This window comes from Marmota flaviventris, chromosome 15 (genome assembly GCF_047511675.1).
Source record: "Marmota flaviventris isolate mMarFla1 chromosome 15, mMarFla1.hap1, whole genome shotgun sequence".
Classification (NCBI taxonomy): domain Eukaryota; kingdom Metazoa; phylum Chordata; class Mammalia; order Rodentia; family Sciuridae; genus Marmota; species Marmota flaviventris.
Window position 1 is genome coordinate 19,372,382 of NC_092512.1, and position 12,143 is coordinate 19,384,524.

The 12,143-nt window shown below is 34.4% G+C and overlaps 1 protein-coding gene across 1 annotated transcript in view; it reads right to left on the reverse strand.

Moving 5' to 3' along the window:
* Positions 1-12,143, reverse strand: part of Mtbp (MDM2 binding protein) — a 70,494-nt gene that overhangs the window by 22,589 nt on the left and 35,762 nt on the right. Inside the window, exons 12-14 of the mRNA XM_027949466.2 lie at positions 10,549-10,722; positions 8,698-8,805; positions 1,113-1,274 (exon numbers count right to left, since the gene is read on the reverse strand). Of these exons, the coding sequence (XP_027805267.2) occupies positions 1,113-1,274; positions 8,698-8,805; positions 10,549-10,722 (444 nt within the window). The remainder of the gene's footprint in view (positions 1-1,112; positions 1,275-8,697; positions 8,806-10,548; positions 10,723-12,143) is intronic.

The window sequence follows — 12,143 nt, forward strand, 5'->3', positions numbered from 1 at the left end:
ACCATTCAGCTTGCTCCAAAGCCCACTTCGCAGCCGTGAAGCCATGCTCTTATTTATTCAACACATCCTCCATTAATAATGTCTCCAGCACCTTTCTGATTACTTTGCACCAATGTTTAAGTTTGGTACTGATATGGAACAATGACAATACAAATGACACTAATACTTTTTTGGCACCTACTGTGTTCTAAGTGTTTTATAGGAATCAAGTCATTTAATCCCCATAAGAACCCTAGAGAGTGGGCTATATTATTATTCCCATTTTAATCATGAGGAAACAAAGGTATAGAGGTAAAATAATTTATCCAAAGACATTCAGCAAACAAGTGACAAATCTGATATTTGAACCCTGACAGAATCTGCTTTTCAACATGGTACTATATGCTGTTTCTATATCTAGCTTTCCAATTCAATTGCAATCCTGTTTTTCTACATTTTCACTTCTTTGTGCACCTTCACGGTATTAAACAGATAAGGCACTCAACAAACATTATTGGTAACTTGATTCTGTGATCATTTTCTCAATAACCAAAGTAATCAAAATGATTTTCTCAGAATACAAACAAAAATATCTTCTATATTTAACATTCTGTCAAGATATCTTCAAATGCTTTCTTTCTAGATACTGAAAAGTTTCACTGTATTCAAATTCATCACAACAGAATCCGGGAAAACAGACAGAAATCCAGTTAAACATAGAAGGAGGTTGGTGCTCCTTCAGTGAAGTTTGGTGACTATTCCAGCCCTAATGAATGGAAAACATGAAGTATTATAACATGTTAAGTTTTACCTCTGTTAAATTTAATGTGTAGATTTTACTTTCTTCACTTTCTGAAAATATAGCTTAACAGAAATCCTATTACAGAATTTTAGCAGTTCAGTAAAACTAACAAGGATCATCTAATAATGCTTCTCCCTGTGTTCAATAAAAGATGTTACCAAAAGGTTTAGTATAGTTAAGTCATTTGTAAATAAATGTATAAATATATATCATTATTTAAATTTATAAAATACATTTTGACTTGACCAATACATCTTTTAAGTTATAATAATAATAGCTACTGCAAACACCACACACACAGAGAAAGAATAAAGTATAACAAAGAACTTACCATTTAACATATTGGAGGTTTTAATTTTGTCAGTTGGTCTTACAACTGTTTTAGGAATAAGAGCATCAAAATGATGTAAAAAGCGTTCCCTTGTGAGTACTAACAGACTTTTAAGTTCATCAGCAGAAATTGCTTCAGGCTGCTTTGCCAACTTTCTCCTTTCTGCAAGACAAATCAATATAATTAACCATATGACTTTTTTTCAAGTCTCTCTGGTGCCCATATACATACAAGTCCTTTATGAATAACATCTTCAAAACTCAAACAAGTGAATTTCTCCAATAAACCACCCTTTCATCTTAATTTTATTTGCAGACAGTGGTAGAATTCCTAGTTCTGTGAGATAAGGAGAACTAGCATAATTTGTTAACACCAAAAATTGATAAAACAGTAAAGGCAAGTTTACAAAAGTTTTAGAAATATTGCAAAGCATTAAAAATGGCCTTATGTTGGTATTTGTGTGAAAATAAAACGTATTGCCCTTCAGTTAAATATGGGAGCTTGGCCCTTCTATTTCTTGACCTTTCCAAACCTAAAAACATAAAACAAAGGAATACAATGGGAAAATAAAAGAAAAAATGATCAAAAAATGATATTTCTCCACAAATTTGGAAGACAGAAATGACAGTGGAATGGTAACTGAGTCAGCACAGCAGAGGAGGTATGACCTTGGGTTTCTGCAAAGAGGCACCACCAAGGAGTATGAGGCAGATGGTGGTGAGGTGTGCCTGCAGCAGGACTGGGTATATAGGGAGTAGTCAGACAGCTCCCCAAGTTGATCCTCCAGCACTCAGAGCCAGGCAACTCTGCTTTCATTTTTGGTAAGGTAAGCATCCTTGGGTTCCCCTAGGGACTGAACCCAATGGTGCTTAACCACTTAGCGACCTCTCCGGTCCCCTCTTTTTAAAAAATTTTGGAACAAGGTCTCACTAAGTTGCTTAAGGCTTTGCTAAGTTGCTGAGACTAGCTTTGAACTTGAAATGCTTTGCCTCAGCCTGCTGAGTCTCTGGGATTACAGGCTTGCACCAGTGCATCTGGCTGCTTTCCTTTTTTCTTTTTTTTTTTTTGTCCCAGACTATAGAATATTAGGCATAATGAAAGTCTATATAGCACTGAAAGGTTAGACTCTGAGCCCTGATGCTAGTAGCTCTACTACCCTACTAGAAAGTTAAAGGATCACCTTTGAAAAACTCAACACTCTCAGAGAAAAAAGGTCCAGATACTAATATTGTTGTAGGGACAGATTGGTCAATTTTCACTCTCCAGTGAAGTTTGCCGGAGACTACATTAGACATAGGCCAATAAAGTGAAATTTAAGACAGCATGATGGAAAAGAATCACCAGACATCTAAGGAAATGTGTTGAGGGGAGAGGGGCTCTCAGTTTCCCAGGCCCCATGTTTATACATGTAAGAACTAAATAAAACTTTCAGCTCCCTTCTGCTTCCATCATTCAATGAGTAAATCATGAACCAGGCATGTTTTAATAAACCCTTCTTTCCTTTTCTTTTCTGCTCACTGGTTTTTAGGATTCATATTCTCTATAGTATGGCAAAGTACTTTCCTATTATGGTTTGGATATGAGGTGTCCCCCCCAGAAGCTCATGTGAGACAACACAAGAATATTCAGGTAAAATGATTATGAAAGTTGAAACCTAATCAGTAGATCAGTCAGTCCACTGATTCGGATTAACTAGGTAGTAACAGGTAGGGTGTGGCTGCAGGAGGTAGGCCAGGAAGGAGGCAGCTTGACTTTGAGACTTATATTTTGTCCCTGGTTTATATTTTGTCTCTGTTTCCTTACTGCCATGTCCTGAACTGTTTTCCTCTGCCATGCCCTTCTGCCATGATGTTCTATCTTACCTCTGGCCCAGAGATATGAAGTTGGCTGTGGACTAAACCTCTGAAACCGTGAGACAAAATAAACTTTTCCTCCTCTTCTTGTTCATGGTTAGATATATTGCATCACAATGACTCAAAAGCTGACTAAAACACTTCCCTTGCAGGTCTGGTCTGTAGTTGCCTAGCCGAGAGCTATTCAAGTTTGAGTTTGGATGTATATATAAGAAAGGTTTCCTGGCCATGACTCCAAATTACCATATCATTTTCACCTACAAGTTATCTACATCTGTATGTTTCATTTTTTTCTATATTGGCTCCAACTTTGGGAGAGGATGAAAATATTATTGGGATCCCTCAAACTAAACACGGAAACCCAATATGAAAGAGAGATTTAAAGCAAACAGAAAAAAAGGAGCTCTACAGGGAAAAAAAAAATGTTGCAGAGAACAAAAGAAAGGTCATGCTAATTACTATTCTCATAGATCAGATACTGGAACAAGTACTTGCTTTGATAAAAGAACAATGAATAAGAAAGGACTTCTACAATTAAGCAAATGAGAGATAAAAAAATTTAACCTCCATAAAAGAGCTGTAAAATGAAACAGAAGACGTCCCTCAGAAACCAGAATTAAAAGATGATACAGAACCAGTAATAAAAATTAAGTTCAGATAAGTTGGTATATAATTAATAAGAGTTCTAGAGAGAAAAAAAAAAAGAAACTGAAAGAAAATTTTTAAAGAGATAAATTAAACAACATAGAAATAAAATAAAGATACGGTGTCCACCTAAAACTAAAAAATAATTATTTAAAAAATTTTTAAAAAATAAAATAAATGGGAGAGGGGTGGATGGTGGGAGATAAACCATGATTCAAAATAAAGCTTCCACACAAAGTTTTCAGGAATGGGTGTTGATGGAGGTGGGTTGGGGAGATCTAAAGAAGACTGCAAAATGTCAGAATGGTATTTGATTTTTCAACAAGAACACAGGAAAGCAGTTTGTAATGAAGCAATGTCTTCAAAATTAGGGTAAATTATTTTCAACCTCAAATTCTAAATGAATTATCAATCAAGCCAAGATACTTTCAGAAATGCAAGAATTTAAATTTTTACACATCATGAACTTTTACTCAGGAAGTTCCTAGAAGACATGCCTCTACAAAACAAGAAAATAATCTAAGGGAGAAAAAAAGTGGTTGAAAAAAAATCCAAAAAAGAAAGAAATCTCCAAGCTGTCAAAAGATTTAAGTAAGCAGTCCAGAGTTTAGGAAAATATGAAACGCTCCCAAAAAACATACAAAAATAAAAAAGAACTGGTGTGTTTGATCAACAATGAAAGCTAATGTTAAAAGTGTGTCAGAAATGTTGGAACCTATAGAAAAACATAATATTTTGTCTGTACACAAGAGTAAGCAAATTAAAAATAAGGTGATGCTATGGTTTAGATATGAGGTGTCCCCCAAAATCTCATATGAGACAATGCAAGAATGTTCAGTGGTGAAATTATTAGATTATGAGAGCTATAACATGATGAGTAGATTAATCCACTTGGATGGTTTGGTTATCTGAATGGATTAATGGGTGGTGACTTGAGCAGGAAGGGTGTGGCTAGAGGAAACAGGTCACTGGGGGCATGTCCTTGGAGATTATATTATCTCTGACTCCTAGTACTCAAGGTTTCTCTGCTTTCTGGATGCCTTGAGCTGAGCAACTTTCTTCTGCTATGACCTTCTGCTATGGTGAGCTGCCTCACCATGGGCCTAGAGCAACAGAGTGAGCCAACCATGAACTCAATCTCTAAAACCATGAGCCAAAGTAAATTTTTCCTCCTCTGAGTTGTTCCTGTCAGGTTTATTGGTCACAGCAATGCAAAGCTGACTAACACAGGTGATTTGATCATCATCATGAATTACATGGCTCAGCAGTAAACTTATTTATATAGTTATACTAATGTTAAACTAACCACTGATTTGGAAAAAATTTAGGACTTCACTGAAAGGGTCACTGTAAGAAGAAGTGAAAGTAATATGGAAACACTAAATCTTTATCAACCATAGTTAAGTGTTGCCTTTCAGTGAAGAATGCCTGAAATCAAGAAACAGAAGCATACATCCACTGTTCAGAAAACAGAAAAAAAATGTCAGGAGAACCAGATGGAAGGACACAGGATAAATACATATGGATACAGAGGTTGAAAGATAAGGAGGGATAGGGAAGGAACTGCCATTTTCCATTTAAAAATTTTCAGTATCATCTGAATTTTTCTAATTGTACTTATGTATTACTTTGATTAAAAAAATATTTCACCTTTAAACACTTCCAAACTAATAAAATTTTCTTCCATAATAAAATGGTAACCTACAAATCCACAGAGAATTCAATTCAACAAACATCAAGAACCTACTGCCTGTAAAGTACAATGCTGTGCCCTTAGACACAGAGGGCTGTTAAAGCACACTACACACAGTAAGCAAAGTAAGAATGTTAACAAGGCAAGGCAGTCCAGGGAAAGAAGCAACCAGTCTCAAGGCTCCACTTTAGAGCCTCAGCTTTATGATATACACCTCCATAAAAACCTACTTCACCAACATGGATATTGGCAGGTCCTTCCAGATTTGAAAATTAACACGGGTTTCTATAGTCAAGAATATTAGTTTGGTAAAGAGTTATAATATATTGTTTCTATTACATCTTCTAAGTGAGAAATAAAAAACCTTGTTTTTTACTTTCTGCACAATCTGCTGAAAGTCATTCGAAAACAACAACAAAAAAATTACTCAAAGTACAAGCCTCACCTCTACTTATTAAAACTATTAATAATATTACAATTTGGAGATCATGGTAAGAATTCATATTGACCATAATGACTGAGAAACAGGGAAAATACATGAAGTTTAACAGAGTGGATAATTTACATAGACAAAAATAATCTCTACATAAATGAGTCTATATATAATTGAAAAGGAAATATCTTGGGAGAAAACTAATAAAATCTGAATGAGTGATCAAAGAATGCCTTATTCCTAAAAACATAGTAATTATTAAAGTGAAATGTAGAATATCTACAAGTATCAGCAGAATGAGCACAAATCAGGTTTATAATGGGTTCTGTAAATTTTAAAAAGATGTGAGAAGCTCAGAGTTATGACTGTAATATTGGAGCAAAATTATAATATTGTTTTTATATTTATTTTGCATCATACTGAATAGTTTCTTATTTAATAAAACTATTTAAGCAGTCTTAAATTTTTCTTGAAGAATCACTAAAACAAGGTAGTATTAAATATCCTTCCATGTACAAAAAGATATAAATTATAAAAATATAAGATAAAATATAAATTATAAAAATTATAAGTTTTTTTGTCTTAGAGGGGGTACCAGGGATTGAACTTAGAAACACTCGGCCACTGAGCCACATCCCCAGCTCTATTTTGTATTTTATTTAGAGACAGGTTCTCACTGATTTGCTTTTGCTGAGGATTTCTTTGAACTCGTGATCCTCCTGCCTCAGCCTTCCAAGTGGCTGGGACTATAGGTGTACAAGGCTGTGACTGGCTAAAATTATGTTTTATATCACAATTTCTCATAACATAGTATTAGACATAATTCACAAGTAAAATAAATTAGAATTTATTTTTTAAAAATTAAGCTCTAACAGAATTTTATTTGAGATTTGTACTATTAAAAAATGTGCTTTAGTAGTATCATTGCTGAATGCACCTTTGTGGAAACTTTTCCAGCTGTTTTTGTTTAGTTTTTTATTTTTTTATTAATACTAGTCTGAAAAATATTGAAAAAACAGTAATGTTTATTTCTGTTTGTTTAATATGAAGAAATCTTTCTGAACAAGTTTTGTTTTTCTGCAAAGTCTACAATTTCTGAATTAATATTAAACCCTAGATTTTTTCAAAGAAAGCTGTTTCCATTACATTCTTTAGATTTCATAAATATAAGTGAATTAACTATATCAGTTTAAACACTTTTCTGTTCACATTTCACATATTTGAAAATCACTGAAGTTGATAATCAGACATGTCATGCTTACACTAGAAATTGTTTTGCTGTCATTTTTCTCTGCCTTATTTTAAAATACAGGAATTCTATACAGATGCATCTTTGTTACTTGTTACCAACGTTTTAATGCAATATTAACTTTCTGGGTATTGAAGGGATTTATTCAGTATTTTCATCTTATATGGATTAAGTGGATCATCAATCTGAACCAAGATTTAATGCTTCAGATTGCAAACTGGCCATTTCATAGATACTTCCAGAGTTGGCTTCTCCAGCAGCTACTAGCTCTAAGGCTTTCTTCAATTGTAGGTCCTGCACCTGTCCTCTGCCCAGTGCTGTGGCACCCTTATAGCTACACATTTGTTTAGCACTTCCATACCCCGGTCCCCTCCCCAACTGCTCTCCCATCTGGGAGCTTTCACTCACACCCCTAGGCAACAACCCAGCTCTAGAAGTTGGTATTTCCCTTCCCCATCCAGGAGGGCTGGCCCTCCTGTATTTGCTCTTCTCCATCTTCAAAGCAGAGGTGGTCACTCTTAAGAGTTCCCAGTTGGGAGAGTTGAGGAAGAGAGATGAAGATATAAGAGCAGAGATGCTGAAAAAGCTGAGTATAAAAAGCTGCAGGAGGGTTATGGCAAGAAAATCAGCACCTGAAGAGGGCCTGGCAGCAACAGAACAAAGTCAAGAAGTAAACAACACTGCCGGCTGATGTCTGAAATACACATTTTACCATCACAAACTGTTATTTCAATATATATTTTTTTCTAGATTTTAGCACCTACTACCTTTTATGGAAACTTATTTGCCTTTCTAATTATGTTTTCCTTGAACAAACATCATTTTCTTGGTTAAAAAAAATAATCAATTTACAATTACCCTGGCTTAATACAACTGAAAAGGTTTGAAATCCTTACATAAATAACTGAAACTAAATATTTTAAAATTTTCTTCTATTGAACAAACAGGCTACTGAATATAAGATGTTTTAAATAAAATAATGATAATTTAATTTCATAAAATACATAATTCTAATATTGTTCTATGTGTAATTAAGGCAGTCTTATGATTTTAATGAATTTCTTAGAAATTATATATCAATGATTTTCTTAAAATAAGTTCATGTTAGGCAAAAATGCATGCTTAGTATTTATAAAAAATACTGATAACCAAGTTAACAATAATAGAATAAAACTCTTAAATTAAGATTCATGAAAAAATGTTAATTTCCTGATTAAGGAAAATCTATAACACCAACTTCATTCAGTGTGTGAAATTTGCTTAGTTATTTTTGAGAGTCATGATTAAAGTCAGAATCCATCCTCAGGTTAACTTTTTAATTTCTCTGGAATTACATTTTCTTCTACTTGTAGTCTCTATTCTGTTTCAAAAATATATAAAAGTTATTATATATATATATTAACTAGGATAATAAACTTCTGTATCTTTTCTAATATATAGTTAAAACCAAATTTAAAATACAAAATTTATTCAGCAAAATATTTTTAAACTATTAATAGTTATGTACAAATAGTAGGAACTTTCTGAATCTGATTAAAATTAAAGTTGCATACCTCTTCTATTCTACATCGTCTACATAAAGAATAGTTTTATAAATGTGTGTCATACCTAAAAGACAAAGTATATAAAACAAGTGTGCAAATATAGAAAGCTTATGTCTAAATAAATCAACATTCTTACAGTAGAATAAAAAAGTAAAATTTGATACTTACTCAGGCATTGTTTCAAAGCCCAAACTTGCACATTAGCTAACTGTTTCTCTCTCTGTACAACTTGTTCCTCAGAAAAACATGGAAGTGATAATAAGTCAAAAGGGAAGCCTGGGAAATAGAACAGAATCAACACTGAAGATATTCTATTAGTTAATATCCAGTTCCTAAAAATGATTTTTTAAAAAAGCTAATCACTCTCTTGATCTTACATATTTCAAAGTAACAATTAAGCAGGAGAAAACAAGTATACTAGATAGTTTTGCATTTTAAACTTTGACCCGATTCTTAATTCTTTAGGAGACTTTAGGAACCAGAGAATTCCTACATCATTATTTTCTTCTGCCTACTCATAAAATAGATGAAATATGGATGGTCCCTAGTCTCTGAAGATAGCATGTCCAGTCCTTCCTAAAACAAACCACACCCTGTTATTCCTCCTTGTGCAGTCCCTTCCACAATGAATCTGGGCTCCACCTATGCGTGATGGTCCCAGGGTAGTCTGGGCTGACCCAGTCTCTTCCCCTTATCTTCCTGCCAATAGTCCTCAAAAAAACTGTGGAACATGCTGGGAATGTACTATCTTGAGATAGGGAGGAAGTTAGTGTTCAAGACAGCTCAGGCTTTGTTCCCCTCCTTCCTACAAGGAGATGCCCTTCAGTGTTTAGCCCAGTGAGTCATATGGGCCTTGAAGTACATACCCCAGGGTCTGTTGCCTTTCAGGGTCCCTCAGCTGTGGTAAAAGGACACATGGAGTCAAGACTCCAACTACCCCAGGCAGCTTTCTTAAGCCTTGAGGGACCACCTCACAGTAGATACTAGGCTTCTTCTATCCTGTACTGCCTACTGGTAAATAATATACCCACTTCACATAACTTATATAAGCATGTTCTATCTCACAGACTAAGACAAACTGATTAACAGAGCATGGAGGACCTAAACAGTAGCTCAGGATAAAGTGGGCAGAAGCATTTACATTCCTTATTCCTATTTCTGGTGGTTGGCACACTGATAATCTTTGTTATTCTCCACGCCACGGAAGTCTTTTCTTTCCTTATGGTTGGTAATTACCAAAATTGCTACATAACCACAAATCCAATGGTAAAAGTGTCACTGAATGTCTTCTATGCTAGGTCACAGAAGACCTGGCAGTTTCTTAGAACAATTTCTCTAAGACAAGTCAGCAACCATATGAGAAGTCAGACTATTCTGAGAACCTGATGCTATAAGGAAGCCCAGGCAGCCTGTGGAGAAGGGAACATGGAGAGAAAACCATCCATCCTAGTCCAAGTACCAAACATGGGGATAAAGAAGCTATCCTAGACAGCAATTCCTGTGGGATCCTCAAATGACTGAAGCCCCAGCTGTATGTAACTATAATCATATGTGGAAACTCAGAAGCATACAGCTGAACCTACTTAACACACCAGACCATGAGAGATAATATAATATCTTCTTGCTAAATTTAAGGTAGTCTGTTATATAGTTATCAGGTAACCAAAATATAGAACTTGGGGGGAAAAAAAAGAAGAAGGGCAAAAACCAGAAAAGGCCTGAGAGAAAGCAAATGAAAATAAAAAAAATAAATTATGGAAAAATCATATGTGTTCAATGTAAAAAACATTTTTTAGTTGATTGAAGACTGATCTGCTAAATTTTAGTATGCATATTGTAAAAGGAATGAGTTCTCTTCACTTTAAATTGTAAAAATGTAGTTGAAACAAAAAGTAAATAGTGACAGAGTTTAAGGAAAATAAGGTCATTAAATATCTAATATTTCTTCTACTTAAAATCACAGACTATTTACATACAAACAAATGTAGAAATTTTTTTTCTACTTAGGTTAACACTTACTCAATTTGGCTTCTTCTGTCTTTGTTTTCATCTTTCCATGAATTAAAGTGAGGGCAAAGGAGCCATTTATTTGGTTGGCCGAGTGAAGCATTGTGGCTTTACATCTTCTACTGCCATTACCTTGTACCAAGAGATAATAGCTAGAATACTCTCCTTTTACTTCAACATCTGGAACTAAAGAAAAGCAATAATCTCAGCAAGTATGCAAAAATGCAACATGTATTGGGGCAATCATGAAGCCCAAAAGGAATATAATAAAGTTTCCATGTTATTTTAAAACAAGCTGTTGAATTCAACGTGTGTGTGTGGGGGTGGGGGTGTGGGGGGGGAGCGAACCCAGGGCCTTGTGCATGCAAGGCAAGTGCTCCACCAACTAAGCTCTATACCCAGCCCTGAATTCAACATTTTTGAGGCCAGTAGTTTTTCACTTAATTGAGGAAGCTATTAAAGCAGAGAATCATAAAAATAACACAAAGCATAAACCTTTAGTTTTATAAAGTTAAAACTGAATATTCATTCTTCTGATGTGGTTTACAAGAGTTCTATAATATTTTTCTTTTATGGCCACACTCATATGAGATCTTCTATTTCCAAATTCTATTTCTTTAAAGTGAAATAAACTGACTTCTGCAAGCACACACAACTCAAATGGTGAGAGTAGAAGTGTACAGATAAACAGTTGCCCCTCCACATTCAGATTCTGTATCCCTGGATTTAACCAAGCAGATTAAAAATACCTGAAAAAACAAACAAACCCTGCATTGGTAGTTCTTGCCATTATTCCCTAAATAATACAGTAAAAGAACGATTAACATAGTTTTATTTATATTGTATTAGGTGCTGTAAGTAATCTAGAGATGATTTAAAGTATATGAGAAGATATGTGTATGTTCTATACAAAGACTAGGCTATTTGCATAAGGGACTTAAGGACCTTTAGATTTTGGTATCTGTGAAGGTCCTGGAACCAAATCCCCATGGCAAAGAGAAGACTGTACTGAAGAATAGTAATATTTTGTTTCTTGCAGTGAGCATCCTTATGTATTTTAGAGAGAAAATAGAGAGCATTCATTAATCTGGTATGCTAGTTATGTCAAGGTCAGTAAAGACAGCTTCAACTATATTTTTAAAAACAAATCAAGAGAGGGTTACAGTGAAGGTTGAAGAAGAACTAGGAAGTCTTTGGGAGTAAAAATAGAAGTAGAATCCTTTTTGCTGAGGGTTATAAATTGCACAAAACCATTTATTTTCACTATCTTCTGAAATTTTATTAAGTGAGAATAGAGATTTTAAAAATAATGTAAATATATAAGAACTAATACATGAGAGAAGAGAGTAGAATAAAAACATTTCTAGGCATACAGGGTCTCAAAACTTTTTTACCTATGCTCTTTCAGAGGAAATTACTAGAGGTTGTGTTCCAACAAAATGGGGCAGTAAATGAAGAAATAGGAGGACAAAGGTTCCCAAAGCAATCTCCATGATGAAGAAAAGATAGTCTCACACCACAAAGCTATGGAACAAATCTAGAGAGTAAAATCAACCAATCCTTGAGGACAGGTTTCTTATATGATTGACAGGATACTATGCTACATG